At 42.7% G+C, this 25,515-nt stretch overlaps 1 protein-coding gene across 2 annotated transcripts in view; it reads left to right on the top strand.

Moving 5' to 3' along the window:
- Positions 1-25,062, top strand: part of kdn (citrate synthase) — a 28,296-nt gene extending 3,234 nt beyond the window's left edge. Inside the window, exons 2-8 of one of the 2 annotated variants that reach the window (XM_080268407.1) lie at positions 9,516-9,680; positions 12,449-12,646; positions 14,316-14,504; positions 15,605-15,804; positions 19,257-19,389; positions 20,281-20,484; positions 23,871-25,062. In XM_080268407.1, the coding sequence (XP_080124533.1) occupies positions 9,516-9,680; positions 12,449-12,646; positions 14,316-14,504; positions 15,605-15,804; positions 19,257-19,389; positions 20,281-20,484; positions 23,871-24,155 (1,374 nt within the window). In that variant the 3' untranslated portion in view covers positions 24,156-25,062. Of the gene's footprint in view, positions 1-9,512; positions 9,681-12,448; positions 12,647-14,315; positions 14,505-15,604; positions 15,805-19,256; positions 19,390-20,280; positions 20,485-23,870 lie in introns of both variants that reach the window. The other variant, XM_080268406.1, reaches the window with a different exon arrangement.
- Positions 25,063-25,515: the final 453 nt, after the last annotated feature.

Raw genomic sequence — 25,515 nt, 5'->3', positions numbered from 1 at the left:
ATCATTTCATAGCGTATATATTAGCAGCTGTCACAAGGCTGATGTTGGCAGCATTGCACTCCCCCTAGGCAGGCCACCAGTATCAGTTTACTGTCATCTTTCAAGGTGAAAGCACGTCGGATTCGCGCCTGTCCAATTCTGCCGCTTTTTAGCCCCATGCAAAGGGCCCTGTGACCTTTACCCCCTACTAAACCTAGTGTGGAAAGAGATAAAGGGCTAAGTGACTTCTGTGGAACGTGAACTGGCTAATTTGTCAATGAAAATGATAGAGAGTGACTATGATCTTTCTGGTGATTAAAACAGTGCAAGTGGAAATGTAAATAATGTGTAAACAGCAAGTGAAAGGAATGAATGTAAATATAAGTGAACAGTGGAAAATAGTTTTATAAGTTACTGCAAGTGACAGTGCCTAACACAGTGTAAATAAAATAGCAATGTAAATTATGTAAATAAAATAGAGAATGTAAATAGAAATGTAAATGAGTAGTAATATAAGAATACGAATATATATACTAGGAGTAATGAAAGTGAAAGTTTCACTCTAGCATGTATGAATACTATGAGTTATGAAAGTGAGGGTGAAAGTGACATTCACTTTCAACGCTAGTATACAGGATGAGAAAGTGAATGCTACGTATTTTACTGAAAGAGAAATTGAATGCCTACAGTGACAATAAACTACTATTACTGAAGGAAACTTATGGATAAAGACTGTAGATATATATAAGTGTTATATAGTAATAGAAATATAAAGTGTGAGGGGTTTTATGAATAATAAATGACAGAACACCAGCGGCGAACGATCGCAAGTGGGAAGGTCATACGCGCTCGTAATTTTCATTGCTTTCACAGTTTTTTTTTTTTTTTTTTTTGGAGTATGGATTCCAAACTATTTGAGAATCATAGAATAGTGTTTCTAGTGATAATATCAGGCTGTGGTAATTATATTACGGGTTGTCGGGAAGTGTAAAGTGGAGACTTCATTACCCAACTTCAGAGGTCTCCATAAGTCCTACGGTACTCGACGAAGGTTCAACAAACATCCCAGGAGAAAGTTGAAGGTATGTGCCATATGCATATATAATTTTAATATTCTAGGACTAATAACTGATTTTTGGCAAATATTTTTAGAGAGTCTGTTGGAGCGCGAATATGCCCGCGGGAAATGCAAGTCAGAGCAAAACAAGCCCGCGGTTTAGGGGTTAATGCATTGGCCTTAGTTGCCTAATGGTGGGGCTCCATGCTGCTCGATCTCTGGCAGCCTCCTATTCACTCCCATATTCCTGAGGTCACGTCATTTTTGGTCTGCCTCTCGTATCTCTACCCCTGATGTTCACAATTCACACTTTGTGGACTCAGACGTCATCCTCCATCCCCTCCACATGCCCAAACCACCTTACACTGCCCCTCTTCATCACAACACCAATTTATGGCTGAAGAGTTGAGAGGAAGGACTGTTTTAGGTAATCCCTTCACCACTACAAAGAGGAAGGACTGTTTTAGGTAATCCCTTCACCACTACCAAGAGGAAGGACTGTTTTAGGTAATCCCTTCACCACTACCAAGAGGAAGGACTGTTTTAGGTAATCCCTTCACCACTACAGTTCATTACAGTGGCCTCTTCATATTCTTGGCTTGGGTAACTGTATATGTAGTTTTGCTCATTCATAGTCTAATAAACCATCACAGAGTATTCACGTTTAAGATATATTTTGGAGTGATTTAACAATCTGGGTTGGTAAACACAAAATACACATTAAATACTTGCTAACTTGTGGTGACTTGGGGGCACTGGCAAGGTTTTTTTTTAGAAATCATGGCAGAATTACAGTGCCGTAACTGGGGAGAATTCGGACTTGGGGCGATTTCGGATATTATTGCAATAAAAAGTTATTTAAATTAATTAATAATGACTAAACATATTAGAAATCTGTTTGCTCCCAATTGTTTGTAGTTCTTTACTGTACTTTTGTGTATAAAGATATTTAATATATCACATGACACATACCAAATATATACTAAAAAGCAAACATATGTAAAAAGAATAAAATTTGTAACATTGGCAAACTTCCTTTGGCAGAAATGTTAATGAATAGATGCAGGGAAAGCTTTGGTGCCCAGATGTACTTTCATGCATAGTGTGAAAGTGCAAAGTAAGTAATTGGCGTTATCTTCTCAGTTAATCTCTTAATTAGGCATTTAATGAAATTTTTAAAATTTTAATGCAAATTGGAGTCAGTTCGGACATTGGGGTGAATTCGGACAGGGGGAGTACGGACGAAAAAATTACACTTTTTATAACGTACAATTGCCTATAATTGCCAGATGTGGATATTGTGTGTAATTGGGTTCATATGTGTCACTTACAGGTATACTCTTGAGCTTTTATGGTACGGTACTACCTATTTAAGCAAGGTCACCCAATGACTCGAACATTTAAGAAAAGAACTGGTGGAGATCAAGGTCTTTATCTTAGTGAAAAGGGCAAGCAAAAAATTGGTAAAGCCAAATAATCATGTTATATATCACCTTTAACTAATTTTCCATTAGTCTCTCAAAAATGAAATTATCAGTCAAGAAATGATTGTTAAGTATATACTGTACTAAGGTTTGTAGGTAGATTTTTATTATCTACATGTGTTCTAATATGTTTTATTTAAACCAAGGAAAAAAATAAAATTGCTGTTGTGTTCATATCTCATTATATTCATTAGCTTATTTTGTCAGGGAGTGGCATTATTTTTGTACTGGAAGAACATTTTTTTAAAAGCCCCAGAACATCCGAAATGGCCCTACATACGGCCGAGACTAAACTGGGAACCCAGGGTAGTCATATGCATTCCTTTTCTATTTATGTACAAATTTATAGTGTGTGTCCGAATTCACCAAAATTTGAGTACAAATTCGGACACCCATTACTATATTTGCTATAAATACATATGAAACATTTAAAATTTTTTACTGCTATGATTCGATACCCTAGTGGACCAGCCCCACATACAATACTTAAGATCTGGGACTGAATTAAAAACTAGATTACATGGCACAAAAAAATGAAAAAATTGTCCGAATTCACCCCAGTTTATGGTACTGTACTGAGTGCAGGGGCAAAATTGGGTGGGGCACCAGTTATTCTTGGATTATGGGACTGGATAGGAATGCTGCCAGAGATTGAACAGTGTGGAGAATCACCATTAAGTGACCATAGCTGACGCTTGCAAGCATGCTGGAGCCTTTATAAACGATACAAAATGATACAATAATTGCACAGAGGTAACTTGGTTGAAATGAAAAATGTCAGAGAACAGGAGAATGTTGTAAAAGTGAGATGCATGAGGTGTGTAAGTCTTATGGTGTGAGAGGCATGCACCACAGGGAGGAGCCAGGCCATATTAAGTGAAGGCCACTGTGAAATTAAATATAATTGTCCAAAAGTAACTAGATTGAAATAAAACATCATTGAACAGGAGGGTAGTCTGTTGTGAAAGTTAGATGCAGAACAGTGACTCTCCATGCTGCTCAGTCTCAGGCAGCCTCCCTATTCTGTTCCTCATCCCTGAGGTCTGGCTCTGTGACCTCATCCCAAAACTTTTTCAGGCTGCCTCTCACAGCCTTACCCCGACTTTCACACTTCTCATTTTCTGCATCTACTCTCTCTCTCTCTCTCTCTCTCTCTCTCTCCTTTTTTTTAAGGCCATGATGCATTTGAGAGGTTGGTGATGACTGGCTGAATGCAGTATGTCCGAATAACATTTACTAACCCAAATTTCCCCCTCACATATATATATATATATATATATATATATATATATATATATATATATATATATATACTGTATATACATATACGGGTATATATGTATACCCTGTATATATATATATATATATATATATATACTGTATATACATATACAGGTATATATGTATACCCTGTATATATATATATATATATATATATATATACTGTATATACATATACGGGTATATATATATATACCCTGTATATATATATATATATATATATATTGTCAATTAATAATGCTGAGTAAGGAGATTATGAAGTATTGTTGCATTCAGCCAACCGTCACCAAACTCTCAAGTGCATGTTCGCCTCGATGAAAAAAAAAAAAAAAAGCTTAGTTATCATCCTCCATCCTCTTACCATGCCCAGACCATCTCTGTCTACCCGCCCTTATCACAACACCAATATACTTCAATTCCATCCATCCTCCCAACTCTTCATTCGTAAACTTATCCCCCTTGCCTCCCACCAGACGCACTACACATCCATCTAGTCATTGTCATCAGCAGTCTTTATTGGAAGTACTTTTAAACCCATCCACGATAAGGCATTTCTATCATTGAACACTATCGTCTGGAGATAACACAAAATAAAAAATGGAAGGTCATTGTACTGGAAGGGTTAAACATGTAATGTGACTCATTATCTCTTTATCTCACTTGTCTGGCTTATCTCATGTTATCTCATACCAGAGCACTGTCAGGGAGTTTTAAGTTTTGACCTATTACGGCAGGTGATGGTATTAGCTGGCTTTGTTGTTGTTGTTGTTACTGTTTTGGCTCCAGCTTCTCTGGTACACTTTCAGCTGACTAAAGGTGTCTGGTATTACCTGGATTATAATAGCTAGAGTGCAACCATGAAACGGTTACTAATGACAATACCTGTATTTAAGTGTAACAGATTTTTGTGATTATTGCATCATATCATATTGTTTATATAGGCTGCAACATGCATGTATGCATTGGCCTTGGTCACCTAATGGTGGCTGTCCCTGCTGCTTGATCTCTTGGCAGCCTTCCTGTTCAGTAGCTACCTTACCCTTGAAGTCACACTGTGATCTCATCCCAGGTCTGTTTTGGTGTACCTTTTGCAGCCCCACCCCAGTGTTCACACCTATCACCTTCTGTACCCAATTGTCATCCTCCATCCTCTCAACATGCCCAGACCATCTCTTGTTTGGAACTATACTGTAATTTATTCCTTCAGAGGGTACATCACAGTGTAAATCATGAAGAAGGTCTGTGGGAGTAGTGTAGAGAGAAATACTGGCTGGGCACTGGCAGCAGCAACAGCCATCCTCTGAACACACAAGAATTGGGATGTGCAGTTTATCATACACTGATTTATTTTGGTGGTATTTTTTTTTCTCTCTCTCTCTTTCTCTCTCTCTCTCTCTTTCCTCCCCCCCCCAGTAAGAATAACACCATTTAATTTTTAGCACTTTGTTGCTAATGAAGACCTCATTGTTGTCTCTTATGTCTTTCTCTGTAGTGACACCCACAGACAAGTACAGAAAGATTGCCCGTTAAAGTTCCATTACAACCTGTGAAGCTGATACACCATTTTGAGATTTACAGAACTGCTTATATAAAAAAAAAACAATATTTTGGAATGCATTCTTACCGTAGTAGTAAAAATTGTTGTGCAATGTAGTATATTCATTTTCTCAAAGTGATGTTGTTGTTTAACCCAAGTTTAACTGGCCAAGCAGACCTATCAACCACAGGCAAGCAACTGCTGTGAGGTGGTGTTACATGTACAGTACAGAACACTACAGGGATGCAGTAGCCTCCTTGTAATAGACTGCTTGACCAGGGCCTGACCAGGGTATTTTCCCAGGTGGGATGCAGGGAAGTATGGGAAGGTTTGTCTGGCTGGTGGACACTGCAGCTGCTCCACCCAGGGTACAGTGCCACCTCATGTAGTGTCCTCAGCAGCATCTCGTGTACTGTTGGAGGTGGAAATGATATCCAGCAACACATTCACTATTATAACGTCTCTTATTATGCCTCCACCCACCTATGATGGAGGAGGCAATAAGTGATTGGTTTGTCCACCTGTGCATGCTTGCATCCATAACGCCATTGTGGGTGCAGTGTCTCCTGAACCCATCGATGGATTTCCACCAAACTTTTGTCAGTGGTGCAGTATGAGGAGATGATGAACTGATTAAGTCAGCAAGATCAAGGGGTCAAAGGTCGAGGTCATATGGGCGTGAGTGCTGTCTCCTGAACTCCTCGATGGATTTCAACCAAACTTTTGTCAGTGATGCATTATGAAGGGACAGTGAACAGATTAGGTCAGCAAGGCCAGGGTCATATGGGGTGGACGTAGTTTATCTTTAGTCTCATTTCAGTCCACAGTGAACCTTGCCATGAAGGTTGTGTGGCAGATCTGTGTACAAGGCTTGGTGGAGGCATACTGAGCAACACTGCATCAACAGCTTGGGGCCCGGGTTCTCAGTATTTCATTTGTATAGAGTGTTAGTGCTGCCAGTCAGGCTAACTGGGGGGAAGGCTAATGATACAGTTGTTCTTGGGGGGGGGGGAAGGGGCACTATAACTACCACAGGTTCTGTTTTTTACTAAACTGTTGTTCATTGGATACCATACTTAAGGAATATACATGTTCACTGCTGTATATTGTTTTTTGTCGGTTTATATTTTGCACTGTGATACCTTATAAATATTCAGTTCAGGTACTTTCATTGGGCAGTGGACAGCAGAGTGGAAACACAACAAAAATCACCCATTTACCTTTCATTGTGTCATCCATTTCACTTTCAAAAATCTGCCTTTTGTTTGATGTGTTTGGGGGCTGTTTGGTAGATTTTGAAGTTGGTAGTGTTGAAGTTCAAATAAGTGAAGTTTAATATACTGTACAGTAAGACCTCACTATAACGGACTAATTGGGGCCAAAACCATTCTGAAAAATGCAAAATTCTGATAAAAGCGACATCTGGACTGCCCCCTGCTAACCCGGACTCTTTCCGATATATCAGACATTAGTCCAGATCACATGAGTGGTTTTTAAACTGTTTTGACTACCATTGAGGTACTGTACTGTGTTATACCTTCACTACATTAATCAAATTATATAGTATGTGTAATAATACTGTACGCTGATAAACATGTCTTTTATTTACCTTACTGTGGTGAACGGAGCTGAAGTGGTCAGGCAGTCCGGACTGCTTCTGGCTTTATCGAACTTTTTCCAATATATAGGAATTTAGTCTGGTAGCTCCTCGAGTCCAATAAAAGTGATTTCCAGTGTATTGAAGTCCGTTATATCAAGGTTTTACTGTATACTCTTATGTACCCCGTTACGAGTTCCATGATCCTCCTCCTCTTTTTCCCCACGTTACGTGAGTTTTTGCTGTCTGACTTTCATGATCCCCCGCCCTTTTTCACCTGTTATAAGAGTTTCTGTTATTCGAGCAGTCTGCCATTAACGAATCCCACTCGTATAACAGGACCCACTTGTACAGGTGATAGAATATAATGTATCATCAGAGTGAAGTGGCTCAGAAACACTGGTATAGACTGTGCATAATATCATAGAACTGTGAGAAGCCAGACAGGACACAAGACACGATGGCAGTACTGGCAGGCTTGGGTCCTGGCACTGACATACCGATACTGCATGAGTTGGTTTACAGAACACTCTATCTATCTATTTATCTCTTGCCAGACGCCTTAATCCCATAAGGGGTGGCCACAAACAAATCGCCTCCATGTCGACCTGTCCCCCGCCATTTCACTGCCCTGCTCCCAGCTCACCCTCCCCTCCTCTCTCATATACCTCCACTCCATCCCTCCATCTCATCCTTGGCCTCTTCCTCCCTCTCCCCCCCCCCTCTGCCTCAGTCACATACACTCTCCTCATCAGTCTCCCACTCTCCATCCTCTCCACATGGCCAAACCACCTCATTGTATTTCTCCTAAAGCTTCCTATCACATCCACATCCACACCACAACGCTCCTTCACTGCTCACTGGGACATAAAGGCACATACCGTACAGTAAACCCTCAAAGATGCGGACTAATTGGGGCTATAACCCTGTCCGGATCTCGAAAAATCCGGATCTTCCAGAAATTATATAAATTTGCTCATATGAAAGAAAACTTGTGGTGGTTTAGGTATAACTTAATGCAAAATAAAAACAAACAGTTATTTTTTATATTCACCTTGCCAAAGTGTCACTTTCTGTTGTTCATCCTCGGGTTCTAGTGGGGGCGCCTCTGACTTCTTAATCAGAGTCCACTCATAACGATCTTAGCTTCACTTGGGAACTGGGACCTGCACTTCCACTTCCACCTGCCTTGGCAGCAAAACCACGAAGCTTGGCTTTGTTTCTCTTTATATCGCTGATTGTTTGTTTTGCAACACCATATTCCTCTCTTAACCGAGACACTGGTACACCTTTTTCTAATTTTTCTAGTAATTCAAGTTTTTCACCTATGGTTAGCACTGTATGTTTGCGCTTTGGAGCCATGGTGGAAGAGTAAAGAAAGAAAACTGTGCTTTCACCCGGTCACTGTGTTCCCGCGACTCACACTCGGTCAACTTCCTCAGCTCATTGTCCCCTCAAGGCCGCGTTCCTCCCCCCCATTCACATGTGTGCACCTCACAAAAGGATACCGAAGAACCGATAAAATTTAAATTAAATTTATTACAGTATAAAATTAATAGGATAGTATAATAATGTGTACAAATATTTTTTTCATAAATTTTAATTAATAAATTGTGTATCTTGTAGCCTATGTTTTAAATTGAAAATTTTGCCAAGAAATGATCCGGATCTTTGACGTTCGGATCTTTGAGGGTTTACTGTATTCTTGTTGGTTGAAGAAGCTACCTAACACCTCTTCCTAAGCTATTTATTTTGCTTTTTAACTCCTTGCCGTCCTGTGTTAGTTGAATCATTCCAGTACCATCATCCTCTGCATGATTAACATAAAACTATCTTAGCCAGTCGTATCCAGAATTAAATAAGTAAGGAGGAGGTGTCAGGGAGCTTCCTTAACCCCCAAGAATACAAGTCTATGTTCCTTGAAATTGGGTAACATCCTTTTTATTTTTTGTTGTTATCAGACTTTTATGTAATTCAAGAAAGACTTCACACATTTAAGGGGTATATTAGTGCTGTTTCCAGTCCCTCCAAATCAAAGAGACTGTCCTGTGCTGAATTTTAAAAAAAAAAAAAAAAAAAAAAAAAAAAAATCACCAGGACTTAGCAAAAAAAACATGAAATGAGAAGATGGATAGGGAGGAAGAGTGGCAGTCAGGCAGAGAATAAAACCTGAATTTAGCAGCTAACCAGGGAACCCATTCATCTATCAAGCTAGCTAGCTAGCTATTGCCAGATGCCTAAATCCTGTATGGAGTGACCACAAACATATTGCCCTGTCACCCTGTCCAGTGCCATTTCACTGCCCTGCTCCCAGCTCACATCCCCCTCTCTCAAATAGCCCTCCACTCCATCCCTCCATCTCATCCTTGACCTCCCCTTCCCTCTTCCCCCCTCCACCTCACTCGCATACACTCTCCTCGTCAGTCTCTCACTCTCCATCCTCTCCATATGGCCAGACCCCATTCATACATCACTAAATATACCAACATCTTTATGCTGACATTCACACACCACAAACGTTTCTTTTCCAGTCACTGTGCTAATAAATATGTCAGTAAAAATTCCTGATATTTCCAGCAGAAGGCGAGCCCACTGGCGGCCCTGGCTGTGCGGTGCCAGTACTCAACAGAGAGCACAGACCTCAAGGAAGTGATGGCCCAGAAGATTCCAATCATGCAGGAGGAGGTCAAGGCCTTCCGCAAGGCACACGGAAACACCAAGGTTGGAGAGATCACCGTCGACATGGTGAGTTGACGTCCACCAATAAGGGATAGTATTAACCAAATATTTAAAACTAAAAGCAACTCTTGGTGGTAGGTGGGAATAGTCACCATCCACACACACTCGATGTAGTGCTGCTTTCAGGTGACTGTCCATTTGTCTCTTCCTTCCTCTTCTGTCATTCTTTCCTTATTTCTTTCCTCTTCCTTCTGTCTGCAGGTGACTCTACACTGAGTGACAAGTCAAATGGTTTCCTGTACACCAGGAAACCATTTACTACGCTGGGTGGTAAAAATATAATCAAATTATGACGCCTAGTGGGTAATTAAGGTACCCCAATCGGATTGAGCCTGTGTGGGTTTATATCCAAGGGATGGTTGGGGTTTATTGCTCACGTAATGCCACTCCGAGATGAGTGAGGCTGGTCACTCTTATCTTAAATGTCAGGACCAACTTGCTCAGCTGGGTTCTTATGCTTCTCATGGAGCAACACAAGCTTAGATGATGCAAAATGTATGCTGGAATTTTTTTTTCATAATTCACTCCTTTTTACCTTGTCTTGCATTATGAAATTCATAGGCACATCATAAGTCTAGAAATTGTGAGAGTGTAGGGCTGCCAACAACCCTACGAGATACTACCATAAGAGTGAAATCTGGGTGCAGGCATGGGGACAAGCAGCACATTCATCACTCTTCAGCGGGAAACTCACATTCAAGCAGACCCATGTTGCGGCATATATTGTTAGACAGCTTAGATTTTTAGTTGGTTCTGGCACTTGGTCTACTTTGTCTGCAGATCAGCGTTGTACCATGGCCAGCCTCAATTAAAAGATTCCTTAAGAGAAAGCATGGTATAGTTTCATTTAATGTGGTTGGTTTGGGTATAAGGAGAGCATAGATGATGAGAGTTGGGTGTGGAATGTGATAAGTATGAACGTCGGGGGTAGGGTTGCAAGAGGCAGACTGAAATAGACCTGGGGCGAGGTCATGGAGTGTGACCTTAGGGATAAGGGACTGAATAGGGAGGCTGCCAGAGATTGAACAGTGTGGAGACCTGCCATTAGGTGACCAAGGCTGACACATGCATGTTAGTAGTAGTAGTAGTAGTTGTTGTTCCTTACGTAGTCTGGCCAAACAACCCCGGATCCCTAAGGAAGGCCTTGGCCGAGACCGAGCTTTCCCACAGAGCTCTCAAAGAGTGTATGTTGTGTTGTTGGTGTAGGTGATTGTGTGCAATGCAGTCTTCTATAATGTGCTTAATAGTATGGGGTGCTGTGTTGCATCCTGGACAGGCATCAGCGACGGAGTCATCCAGCCTCTTTTGATAACTCTAAGAGGGCTGGATGATGCCCACATCTCACCCTGGCCAGGTGGACCTTGTCCTCACGAGGGAGATAGGATTCAGAGGGGTGGATATCAGGTGGCCATGAATGCAGCTGTGTGTTGTCTCTGAGTGCCTGAATGGAGCGGCAAGTGATTTGAGTATGGATATGCTTCTGGAAGCTGGTTTGGGGCGGGCAAGTGGAGAGAAATGACAGTATTTGTGTATGATATCGTGTGCTGGGTGTTGTTTTGATGTTCCTTGGTGTGTGTGGATGTGCTGCCATGTAGTTCAGTGGATGGTGTGGGTTTGTGGAGGCTGTGGCAAGAATTTGGGTGCCTCTCATGTCTAGATGATCCTTGACTTTGAGGACTTTGGTTTCTTGATGTAGATGGTCTGTGGGTATAGTAGCTGTGCAGCCTGTGATTATTTTTAGGGCCTTGTTCTGTATGGTCTGTAGAGTGTTGTAGTGTGTTTTAGTGAGGTTAGGAGCCCAAGCAGGGCTTGCATAGTTCATCCCTGAACAAATATATTGTTTGTATACTATGGTGGTGGTTTCTTTGTTGTGTCCAAATGTTGTATGGGCAAGTGACCTTAGGGCACTGAGTCTTGGTGTTATTATTTTTAATGTTTGTGATGTGTTGTTTAAATGACATTGATGTATTGTATGTTACACCAAGGATTTGGGGGAGGGGGGAGGGGAGTGTTGTTTATGGTGAGGTGTGGGATGTGACTGTGTTCTGCTGTCCAGTTTGTGAGAAGTCACTGTAGATTTGGCTGGGGCTATTTTGAGCCTGTTTGTGGTGAACCATTCGTGTAGTGTGTTGAGGTAAGGTTGGAGGATGTGTGCAGCTGTGTTTGTGTTTTGGTGCGTACATTAAGTGTTATATCATCTGCATGGGAAGCTATGTGTCTCTGTGGTGTGTGGGGTGTGGGTACGTCGTGCATGTATAGATTAAAGAGTGTAGGGGACAAAACAGATCCTTAGGGGACGCCATTTGTGAAGTTTCTGATGTTAGAAGACTGACCGGCAAATGTTACATGGGCAATTCTGCCTGCTAAGTAGTTTGCCAGCCATCTTTTTGTGTTATTGTGCATGTTTGTGAGGTTGTGGCGGGGGATGGCATCAAAAGCTTTGCTAATGCCTAGTGTGACTAGAGTGTTCTGTGTGGTGGCCTTGCTGAATTCATGCCATCAAAAATCCTTTGTGTGAGGTCTGTAAGAAGGGTGTTCATGGAGTGTAGTGGCTTAAAACCATGTTGTGATGGGGCTAGGGGGATGTGAGGCATTGCTAATTGTAATACCAGTCGTTCAGTGACTTGGGAGTGGGTGCAGAGGAGTGTGATGGGGTGGTGTGAGGAATTTAACATGGGGTCTTTGTTGGGTTTGGGGATAGTGATGATAGTGCCATGCGTGGTAGTTTTAAAAGTTTGGAATATGTATAGTAATGCAGTAGTGTTTATTTACAGATGTATGGTGGAATGCGTGGTATGAAGGGTCTTGTAACAGAAACCTCAGTGCTGGATCCTGAAGAGGGCATCCGCTTCCGAGGTTACTCCCTGCCAGAGTGCCAGAAAGTACTGCCATCCGCTGAAGGAGGCTCCGAACCACTCCCCGAAGGCTGCTTTTGGCTCCTCTGTACCGGCGACATACCAACCAAGGCCCAGGTAGGCCAACACACGCGCACAATGGCAGGTTTATTTTATGCTTGGTGTATGGATTTCTTTTTTTTAAACTTTTGTTTTTCCTTCCTCTGTTTATATTCTGTTTAGAAAAAAAAAAAAAAAACAGATGAAGATCCCCAATCATTTCAGCGTAGTTGGCTGTGTGTAGTTGGATTGGAGGGTTGATCTGGGTAACCGTCATCATCATCTGGGCCTCCTTTCCCACCCTAGGGCAGGGTGAGGAGTAGCAGTGTCCAGACAGCCCAAGTTTGCCCAGTCCAGTGGGCCACGCTTCCATTCACTCATCATTCAAGCCCCTGGAATCCTGGCTGAATCTGATATGCCAAAAAAAAAAAAAAAAAAAAAACCTTCACCACATTCTGTAGCTTAACATAAACGTATCCAATAGAGTCAATTCAGGGTGATTTACTCCTGGCTTATAACATGGGGGATAATCTGTCAGTACAGTATTCAAGTCATGGGAGTGGTGGACTAGTTCCACAAGGGAAAAACAAACCCTCCCATCTAGCAACTGTTGGTGTCTGAATCAGTTGACATTGACTTAGGTAGTATTATTGCAGTGGCTGTGTATGTGTGTGTGTGTGTTAAAATGTAAGGAAGAAGGAACCAAAGGCCAGAAGCCCACAATATTGTTCCTTCCAAGAAAAATTAAAAACAAATTAACAGCCAAATTCAAGATCCATTCATTTCAAGATGCCAGGACGCACTGCATCTCAAAGACTGGAGGTGATAGACAGTAGGATATACTGTACAGACAGAGAAAGACAGTTCCAGAGTTAGCATCAGTGTCTGCAAAACTGCCAGCCTGTTAGTGCTAGTAGTTTTTATTCCTGGTGTGGGCTGCCCAAAAAGTGTTCGTACAAGTTACCGTAAATATCCTTGCATCAGTGTAATATGAGATAAGGAGGGTGTGAGCTGGGAGTGGGGCAGTGAAATGGCAGGGGACAGAGCGACATGGAGGTGATTTATTTGTGGCCACCCTTTACAGGATTGAGGCGTCTGGCAATAGATAGATGAGTAGATAGTGTTATATGTTGCACCTTAAAGTTTTCAGATAGAAGGTACAAGCTTATGTCTTAGTGTTCAGGATGACAGTTTATGCAAGAATTAGTCATGTGGCTTTTTTTTTATTATTATTGTTTTTTATTATTTCTTTTTTTTGCGGTTCTGACATTCTCACCAGGATCATTTTAAATATTCAGCACAATTGCAGATACATGGGGGAAGAGGGAGAGAGTTAATGAATGGTGGTGGTGGTGGTGGTGGTGATAGTTATTGCATCAAGGGACATTGGTTGATCATATACCCTTACCATGAACCTGACTGTCACCTTCCTTTATGCTTTGTTCTTATGTCTATCTATCTATCTATAGCCCGACGCCCTAATCTCGCAACGGGTGGCCGTGGACGAAACGCCTCCAAGTCACCCTGTCACACACATTTGACTGCCCTCCCCCCCAACTCACTCCCTCCTCCCTCATATACCTCTCAACTCCATCCCTCCACCTAATCAACGGTCTTCCCCTCCCTCTCCCTCCCTCCACGTCACCTACATACACCCTCTAGTCAGTCTTTCATTCTCCATTCTCTCCACGTGTCCAGACCACCTCAGTGTATTGCCCTCATGTGCTGTATATAATTTCCCTTTCAGGCTGCAGCGCTGTCGAAGGAGTGGGCCAACCGGGCCGACCTCCCGCCCCACGTGGTCAACATGCTCAACAATTTCCCCTCCAACCTCCACCCCATGGCACAGTTCTCGGCCGCCATCACCGCGCTGAACAGTGAGAGCAAGTTTGCCAAGGGGTATGGAGAGGGCGTACACAAAACAAAATACTGGGAGGTAAGACTAGGATAGGTAGTGGTGGGAAAAGTTGTAGGGAAGAGATGTTGCCTACTTTGTTTGGAGAGAGTGTAGAATAGAGGTGAGGTGTGAGTTGTGGAATGTGAACGTAATTAAACGGAATGGCAGTGGAGATCTCGGTGTCATACTTGCATTATACTCTAAAACTTTTTAAAGCATACTTCTGTTGTGTGTGTAGTGCTTACCTGAATGACACTTAGTAATGACAGAGTTATGAATGAGCTGCTGTGAGATTGGCTGGATATTGAGGGCAATGATAATGTGATGTTTATGGGGGGGTTAAGGTGCTTTGGAAATTTGGAGAGAATGGTTGGTGAAAATTGGGTCGAAAGGTGTATGAGGGTAGAGCATCAGAGTTTGACCTGAGATAGCTTAGGAGAAGGTCCTCTAAAATGGCCTGTGAGTTAAGAAATTGAACAGAGGTTCTGCCAGAGCTTGTATAGCATAGAGCTTTAAACTTGTAGGAAGCCTTTCAGTAGTAAGCACAGCAGATTTAATTCACATACAGCTTGTGGGAGGTTTGTAGTGAGAAGCTGTAATAGAAAGATCTGGTAAGGCTTCTCTGGTTCTGTGGCATCTTACTTTTGACAGTCGTACAGTATACCTTTTTTTACCATTGCACATCCCATGCAGCAAAAATTAGTTCTTGGAGCATATTATTGACAGGTCACTTACTTCTGCAACCATTCCTTAGGCAGTGATAGAGTGTACGAGTGATGGCACTGTACACCTTAGGTGGAGCACCTGCAGCATCCACTTGGCAGCCAAACCACATTACATTTTCCCTTCACCTCACCCTGGGAGGGACACCAGTCCAACCCACGTGAGGCAGTCTTTGGCACAAAGGGGCACTGGATCCCTACACAGCATGTGCACTGGTCTGTACCTGTGGGCTGGCCTTATAGTAGTAATTGCATAGCTTTGGTCAGCAGGTCTGCTTGGCCAGATAGGCAGGGGTTATGGAACAACAACCACCATCCTTATTCCACACAGCAAAGCCTCTATGGTGGTGTGGCAATATACATTGACAGCTCAGACACCTGTACAACCATTCCTCACACCCTGTTATGTTGTTGCAGCTTTGCTTTGAGGATTCCATGGACCTGATTGCCAAACTGCCAACTGTGGCGGCCACAATCTACCGTAACCTGTACCGTGACGGCACCAGCATTGGTGCCATTGACCCCAACAAGGACTGGTCTGCCAACTTCACTGCCATGCTCGGCTATGACGACCCTCAGTTCACAGAGCTCATGCGGCTGTACCTCACCATTCACAGGTCAGTCACACAACTTTCCTCTTGAAAAATTGTGTACATGTTTGAAAACTCATAGAATATTCTCAGACTTTACTGTACACATACAATAGAGATATATATTAATAACATCTTCAATGCTAACCCCAACACAACATAGTCACCAAGTTATACAACACAGACACGGAGAACACCACCAAACACTGGCTTGCTAACTGTTTGTCCGGCAGACAAGTGCACAACATTCCAGGACAAGTCATCACGAACATGAAATTTCCCTAATGGAGTTGCTCAGGGCTCTGTTTTCATCAACACACTTCATCCTATACATGCATGATATTCCCACACCCCAGCCTCACAAACATTGTCTCGTGTGCAGATGACATCGCCATAACAACCATACACCACACTCCAGACAGCCTGCACGATGCACAGGACTTCTTCAACACACTGCAGACTTGGGTTGAGGGCAACAGACTGACAGATCATCATCATCATCATTATCCGGACCTCCTTTCCCACCCTAGGGCTGGGTGCAGAGTGGCAGTGTCCAGGCAGCCTATATTTGCCCAGTCCAATGGGCCACACTTCCATTCGCTCACCATTCAAGCCCCCAGAATCCTGGTTCTATCTGATTTGCCAAAAACATTCACCACATTGTAGCTTCGCTTTAACGTATCCGATAGAGTCAGTCTGGATGCCGTCACGTTAAAAAGGGGTGCCAAATCCCTGATCATGCACTTCTCCTCGCAACATTCATCCAGCCAGCTTGGTCTCTTGTCAGTTCCCTAGCCTCACCAACTTCCAAACATTTCTTCCTCACACACTCATCCACCATATCCCTCCACCTTCTTGGCCTACCTCACCGCCTCCCTCCTTCAGATTTGCTCAGGTATATCTTTTTCACCACTCTGTTGTTATCCATTCTCTCCATATGACCATATCATTTCAGTACACACTCTTCGATTCTGGTGTCCACCGACTTCCTCACTCCACATCTTTCACTGACAGTCACTCCAGCCAAATCCACCACCACACTCATCACCAGCATTAAACATGAACACAGCCACTCCTCCATCACACTTAACAATGTAAATGCACCACACATACCCTTCATTAATACCCTTGGAGTGACATGCGACACTGCACACACCTTCAGGGACCATGTACAGGACATAAAGAGGCAGCGCACCCCCAGACTCATTGCGCTCAGGGCAGCTGTAAGACCAGACTCTGGGCAGCAGAAAATAACTCTCTCCTTCCTCTGCAAACAATGCATTAGATCAGTGATGTTGTATGCCTCCTGGACATGGGCTCCCATCCTATCTAACATCCACTACAGCACCTTGCAAATCATATAGAACAGCACCATATGCATTACCACTGGCTGCACTTAAACCACTCCCACACCTCACTTACACAGTGAAACTAAAGTCCTCCCAGTCAGAGGGTACTGGTACCTTGACAAGAGGGACACACAGTTGTGTGTAACAGTTTGTTTCTGTACACAGCAACCTGTCATTGCGTGACACACACAACACACGCAGACACATTAAACACTCACCACACAGACATTATCACACCCTTTACAACAATATCCCACCTCCAGACATATCAACACCAGCAGTGAAAAAACATTTACATAGATCACACGCATGGCAGTAATACACCATACTTCAAGCCACCCACCTGACATCCACCCATCAGATGTGTCCTGGAATAGATATGATTGAGTTCACCTAGCCAGGCCTAGAGCAGGACATCACCCAGCCATCCTCAACTACCAGTTTAGATTTGGGTTGGGCGGAATCACAGATGACACGTGCCCAGCTGGTAGATTTGGCCCACACAACATAATAGAGCAATGGACAGCACGTGCCACACTAAGATGCAAACAGAACCTTAGCAGTGTAGAGAGCTTATGAAACAATACTTGAGGGGTTGTTGCTTACTTGTGGTTGACAGGTCTGCTTAGTCAGATGAACCAGAGTTGAGGAGCAACACCTGTACAGTAAGTGCCTATTCACTGTGTAAGGGATTGACTCCTCTTATGGTAGACATTGCCTCACCAGGTTGTAGGGAACTATGCAGAGTGGTGTGTGTGCCGGGTGGATGTCACGTGCCCCACCCAGGCTGCACAGGACCACCATGTAGGCTGCTTATCAGGGCCAGCTGGTGATGTAGTTGTGGTTAAGGTAGCAGTGGACAGAAATATATATTGCACTGACTGACAGTTGTTTGTCTTGAGAGTATTTTCAGTATGAGTGGCAGACACCAATAGCTGCTTGGGATTGTTTGATGTTCTGTTGATATTTCCTTCCTCACCTCTTTAGTCATCGGTATCAGTATCAGTGACCACTTGGCCCACCTAAGGATGGGGTGAGGTAAGATCCAGAGAGCAAGAGAAACCAGATAGATGGAAGAGCTAACCCAAAATCCGTCCAAATACATAGGTCACTCTTTCCTTCACTTTCCGTTCAAGACCACTAAATCAGAGAGAGAGAGGAGATGAGAGGATTAATACCAAACATTTTGGACTGTCATGTGTTAGAGTTTGTTGGGTAACTGGAATACCTGATACCACTTCATCACTGTCTTTCCAGCCTTAATTCCCACGTACGAGGTGGAGTGCGGTAGCATCCAAAAACAAAGGAAGAGACAGCACAAGACTGGTCAAGGTCTATAACCCTCAGTCTTGTTTTATGACCTCAGCCCGTGTTGTTCTGAGCCTTTCTGTAGGAGTTTCCATTCCATGTTTAGATTTGTATCCATCATCATGAATGTCATCATCATCATCACCATCATTATCACCATCACCACCACCATCACCACCACCACCACCATCATCATCATCATCATCATCATCACCATCACCACCACCACCACCACCACCACCACCACCACCACCATTATCATCAATTATCATCATCATCATTCTTCATTCATCATTCATCATTCATCTGGACCTCCTTTCCCACCCTAGGGCAGAGTGAGGAGTAGCAGCGTCCAGACAGCCCAAGTTTGCTCACGCCAAATGGCCACGCTTCCATTCATTCATCATTCAAGCCCCCGGAATCCTGGCTCTGTCTGATACTCCCAAAAAACTTCACCACATTCTGTAGCTTCACATAAATGTACCCAATAGAGAGTTGTACCCTTGATAAAAAAAAAAAAAAAGTAAGGTCATGCTTTCAGAGGATGGATAGTGAGAGACTGATGAGGAGAGTGTATGTGAGTGAAGTGGAAGGGGGGAGAGGGAGGGGGAGACCTTGGATGAGATGGAGGGATGGAGTGGAGGGGTATATGAGAGAGGGGGGGGTGAGCTGGGAGGAGGGCAGTGAAATGACAGGGGACTGGGCAACATGGAGGCGATTTGTTTGTGGCCACCCCTTACGGGATTAAGGTGTCTGGTAATAGCTAGATAGATTTGCTCTCATGCTTGATATATTTGTTCTAAATATTAATGTATCTCACAGTGACCATGAGGGAGGAAATGTATCAGCCCACACGACCCATCTTGTTGGTTCAGCTCTGTCAGACCCGTACCTCTGCTTTGCTGCCGGCATGAACGGCCTCGCTGGCCCTCTTCATGGTCTGGCCAACCAGGAGGTAAGCGCTGGATGTACAGTATTTTTTCCATCCAGTATGTTACCACTACGCTGGAAATCAAACCTGGGACTCTCAGGTTGGAGCCAGGCAGCATACCACTACACCATGACCAGGTAAAAGTTATCTCACATCGTCACAGTCTTGTAACCAATGTCCCTCCGCCCCCAAGTGTGCGCCTGAAGAGGATGAGATAACCCCCTGGCACTCGGGGGTCCCGGCATAGTGGTAATATACTGGATGATTTTTCCTGTTTAAAGTACAGGTTTCTCTCTTCAGTATTTGAGTTTATTGTGTGTTCCTATATCATTTTCACTTGAACTTGGCCAAATATTGCCATGCCTCCATCTTGAATACTGCTCTTTGTCAAGAATTAGATTATCATGCAATTCATAAAAAAAGTGCTATGGAGAGGATGTAGAGCTGGTGTGGAATTGGCTTATTCTGCTGTAGAGCTGTATAAAATAAACTGAAATGTAGAAATCTGGGCCAAGTTAAGGTGAAAGTACTCTAGTAGTGTTAATTCTCTGTACTGCAAGAATGGTGATGCAGTCCATTAAACAGTAATTAAGGTACTGTGTCCAGAATGCTTAGTGTTGCAGAATATGGAAGGATTTGGTCAGTACCCCAGGCAGCCTCTTAGTATACTCCACAGATAACAGCTGGTCCCAAATGACCCTTTGAGAGGGGAGTTGACTAGGGGTTGTTGCCTCTGATTCACTGAACCATATTCCTATTGAGATTGAAGTTCTATGCTTGAAATCTCTCCACCCGTTGCAATTATGGGAAATTTGTGTGCAGTGTTATGCATATACAGAACTGGTACTTTCATCATTAACGTTTTTTTTTTACATTATATATCGACAACATAAATATGATGTCTTGCTCCCCAAGGTGCTACTGTGGGTGACAAAGCTGCGCTCTGAACTGGGTGATGATGTATCAGAGGACAAGCTCAAGGACTTTATCTGGAAGACACTAAAATCTGGGCAGGTGGTGCCCGGGTATGGCCATGCAGTGCTTCGTAAGACTGATCCTCGTTACACGTGCCAACGCGAGTTTGCCCTGAAACACCTGCCTGAGGACAAACTATTTAAGGTAGGACAGAGAAAGATGGCAGTGGTACATTTGATGTCATTGGTGTCTTCATCTCATTCTGGCTGCTCCCATGCCGTGTTACTGAGCCTAGGAATGAATAACGCCTCGTAATACAGCAGTGTTGTTAATGCCAGTTGTTAGTGTGGACACATCAACTCACACCATCATGATCCAGACATACCTCTTTTTGTCACCTAAGGATGGGGTGAGGTAGAGTCCAGAGAGCAAGAATAACAAGCTAAACAGATGATTGTGTAGTTGAATGGGCAACACACTCATTACTGACCATACAAGCCCATGGAATCCATACTTCACCCTACAGTCATAAACATGCACACTTGGGTGTTTTGTATCACTCACCAGCTAGAGTCAGTCCAACAACTCTCACTTCACTGCCAGATCCTTGTCGCACATGCCTCTGTACACAGTTCCTCCATCCGGCTTGATTGTAGTAGTAGTAGTTGTTCCCTAGGCAGTCTGGCCAAGCAGCCCTGTCCAGCTTGATTGTTTGTCAGTTCTCTGGCATCCTCACCCTTGATACAGAGTACTTCACGTGCCCACACTCCTGTACCCTATGTAGCCACTGTGTTTTGGCCTGCCATGCCTCCACCCACCTTCAGACTCACTCACATGCTAGTATACCCTTTCACCTAAACTTTTAAATTAATTTTTTAGATTGTGTTATAAAAAGCAAATTGTGGAAGCAAAAGTTTGTGTGTGTGTGTGTGTGTGTGTGTGTGTGTGTGTGTGTGTGTGTGTTTTACAAAGCAGAATACATACGAGTAAGCCTCAAATGGCCAATTTCTGTGATAATTTATAAAGTACTAGTGCTTGCCTGCAAAGATTTATGGGACTAAGTGCCTTTCCATCACAAAATGTTTGCAGATGCCATTATCTTTGTTTCGGTATTCTTATTGAGCCCGTAATAACCAGTTCTGACCAAAAATTAAAAAAAATCTATCTATTGTCAGACCATAATCTTGTAAGGGGTAGCTGTTTGTCTTTGAGTGTACATGGAGGGGCACTAACCCTCCGCCAACCCACTTGTTGACACGTAGGGAACACGACTGGGTTGGTTATATGGTTATCACCCAGCGTTGTAAATGGTTTCCTGGCTTACGGGAAACCATTAGGCTTGTCACTCAAGTGTAAAGCCACCTGAAAGGGAAAGAAGAGTAATAAAAATGTCAGGAAAGATGGGAGAAATAGGAAGAGAGGACAGACACAGAAAAAGAATGATAAAGGTGAAGGAAGAAGTAGAAAGTACACTTTACCCTTGATTTCCCGTACCGGTACCCCTATTTCCCGGATTTTGGGTTTCCCAGACACAGGCTGAGGTCAGACATTATTATCAGATGCCAGACAAATGCCTGTACAAGTCCAGGATTCTCATAAAAGTCCGGCCATTATTCTCTCATATAAAACTGTAAGCAGTCTGTTGCACAACACAGTATAATTTTAGCAAGGCATTGACTCAATAAAGGCTATTGTAACACTCACAAGAAGATATTTTCGTACATGAAACGCATCTTGGCCACCAGCCTGCTTCACCCCACCAGTTCCTAACTCGTGGCAATATCCCATTTGCCTCCTACTTTTCTCAAATGCCACTATAAACAGTTTATTGCATATGGTAATAGTAAACTTTCAGGAAGGCTTGGACACAATAAAATTAATATGGAATGATAAAATATATTTTCTTACGGACAATTTCACTCATATTAAATGTCAGGACCAACTTGCCTCGCCCCGGGCTCCTGCGCTTCTCATGGGGCAACGTAGGATTGGATGATGGATGGATGGATGGACAAAGTCAATGAGATCCATTCCTACTCACTTAGCTCACCCGACTCGGTGTGACTAAATACTGAATCGGCACTTTTCTCTGGAAAATTTTTTTTTTTTTTTTTTTTTTTTTTCGCCATAGTGGCTCATACATACCTAATTATCTGAAATCCACCAAAAAAATTGTACTTAAGATAAATAAAAAATTAGGTTTCAGGGCTAAAATGCATGAATGTTAGCAGATATTTCCCCTTCAGATCGTCATCACGCCTTAACAGACTTCTGTTTTGCATAAATATTTATTTTGAGTACAAAAAATGTATCTGCATTGTAAATCAGTATTTATATAAAAAAGTCCATCAAGGTGAGTTGTGAGGCTGGAGGCAGAACAGTTCAGCTAACTTTATGAAATTTTCGCTCTGAATCCTGATTTTCTATTAGTAATTAAATTAAGCACAAATTTTTGACTGAATTTCAGATAAAGTGTGCAAGCCTATATGGTGATAAAGATTAAAATATTTTCCAATTAAAATTGCCGATTCAGTCCAAGATCGAGATCACATTTGATGACTGTGTGTTTGTATCTCGGTCAGCTGATTAGTGGTTGGCTCACCTTGTAGTGTTCCATTCCTTGTTCATTTTCCTCTTGCTCCTCAGCTTTGTGATCTTCTTCTATCACACCCTCCACAGCCTCGTCAACAACTGTCTAACCAACCATTCTAAGGGTTGTAACTAGTAAAATACCGCTAATGTGTCAGTGTTATTATTTTATGTACTGTGTTAGTTATGTTGGTATAGGTAGCCTACATTCCAGAATGCACTAGAATATCAGAATAATTGCCAGACAATATTGGAGAATTCGGACAAAGTATGGTAATAGTCCGGGGAATGGTATATGGGGTGGGATTTATGCCATTCCTGGACTGGTCTCCCTCCCCTTTACTCCAGGAAATCGAGGGTCAAGGGTACTGTGAAAAAATTATTTTGTGTGTGGCAGTTTCTGACAATTTTTCACTGTTGCATTGGGTGCAGTTACCCTCCACCCCCTGGCACTTTGTGGACTTACCCCTGACTTAATGCAAGAAGAATGATGTGGATATCTATTACTGTTCTCATGAAAGAAAAACACACACACACACGCACAGGCAGGCAGATAGATGAGAAAGAGAGAGAGAGAGAGCACTTGACTTTATTTTTTAGGTAGTTACTTGTGTATAATAACCAATTCGAGAGTGTTGTAGTTAGGCAAGCCACTAATAGATAATTTTGATGTAATTTTGGAAAACTATTAAGAGTGTGACCAATGAGTTTGGTCATTGTAATTAATGAGAATATTTGCCTAATGGCCCTGACAAGAAGCCTACACTGGTCCAGCCATGGTGGGACACTGTCTGCCACAGTGGGGTGTCAGATCACTACACAGTGTATGCACTGTACTATACCTGTAGGATGGCCCCACAGAAGCAATGTATATCTGTGGTCAATAGGTCTGCTCAGTCAGACAGATCGGGGTTAAGTAACAGTTGCAAGTTTCTTTACAACGCTGCACTGTGTATGGGTAATAAAGGATTGGCTATTAACCTTCATTCCCCATGTTGCAGCTGGTGGCCAAACTGTACAATGTGGTGCCTCCCATCCTGACTGAGCTGGGCAAGGTCAAGAACCCCTGGCCCAACGTAGATGCTCACTCCGGCGTGCTGCTTCAGTACTACGGCATGACCGAGATGAACTACTACACGGTGTTGTTTGGAGTCTCGCGTGCCCTGGGCGTGTTGTCTTCCCTGGTGTGGGACCGTGCGCTTGGCCTGCCCATCGAGAGGCCCAAATCCATGAGCACTGAGGGGCTGAAGAAACTGGTTGGTGCATCTGCGGCTCAGGGTGCTTAGTCTCTGTCTCGTCTCATTCTTGGGGTTTTTATCTTGTTGACCATTTTTTTAATTGACGATGCCAATTTACATAACTTGTAAAGTTTGGATGTTGAAAAAAAGTGGAACATTGTTGACTACTGTGCATGTGTATGATATAGTTGCCTTGCACCTGAAAACAAACTGTAGTGCTTTAACTGGGGAATATTTCCATCATGCAGGAAAAGATTCTTCCTCCATAATTTGAACTGTGTTATTCAGCATTTACTCTTGTCATAAAGAAGTTGAAAACAAAGCTTGACACAGTTTTTTGTGAGAAACTATTTTAGAAAAGTGTATATTTTGTAAGAATTTTTAGATACAGCTTAGAAGTGCTTTGTTTACAAGGAAGCGAGTGATTGACGTGGCGAGATCTTGGCCGTGTGAAAGATTTTTATTGCCGTAATTAGCATCAGGTAAAGAACCAGGATTAGAAGTTAGCAATTTACTTCTAGGTTCATTTAGTGAGGCACATATACAGAACAAAACGAAGATTCTCTCACCCAGTTCACATTCAGATATTTCCAGTTCCTTAGTTTCTTGTAACCAGATTCAGTCCAGTGTTTCTCTTGTGTTCAGAATTACCAGTGCTGCGTGTGTGTGCGCTGCATCTTAGTTCTGCAGGCTTAGTCTACGTTGGTTTATGCCAGTAGCGTTATTTATTATTTTTTTATTATTATTATTTTTTGTATCATATGTCATTATTAGGTTTAAGATTAAAATTTGGCTTTTTAATTTTTCAAAATTTTGGCAGCTGTGCATATACGTACTTGGTGAGACGCAGCCTGAGTGGCATTGTAGTAGTGCTGGGGTAACTAGGATGTGTAAATACATGTACATTTTTAGGCACCACTGAAATAAACATTAATTATAAGAAGTACAAAACTAAGGATGATATTTTATTGTGTTCCTCACTTAATCATAAGTCAGTATGATAATGGAGACAGTTGTGTGCGGAAAGTGAGAAGTGTGTGTGTCAAGTGTACGGCTGCGAGAGGCAGACTGAAAAAGACCTGGGACGAGGTCATGTGAGTGTGACATTAGGGATAAGGAGAGATGCTGCCAGAGATCGAGCAGTGTGGAGAGATGCCATTAGGTGACAAGGCCGATGCATGCAGGCACGTTGGAGCCTTTGTAAATGATACAACTTGGTCTTCACTTTTTTTTAGTCCTGGGCTTTTACAACTGTGCTGTACATTACCAGCTACTGTCTTTTACTCATACTGTGAATATTAACTACTGTACTTTCCCATGTAAACAAAGACTTGAGAGAAGTTATACTATTCGTAGCCAAAGTTTTAATACAAAAGCTAATAGGAAATGTGAAAATGACGTGAGAAAT

The sequence above is a fragment of the Coenobita brevimanus genome, chromosome 27, assembly GCF_032717465.1.
Source record: "Coenobita brevimanus isolate Jiangsu-jjx chromosome 27, ASM3271746v2, whole genome shotgun sequence".
Classification (NCBI taxonomy): Eukaryota; Metazoa; Arthropoda; class Malacostraca; order Decapoda; family Coenobitidae; genus Coenobita; species Coenobita brevimanus.
Note: the sequence above shows the minus strand (reverse complement) of the source record. Positions and strands in the feature narration are given on the sequence as shown.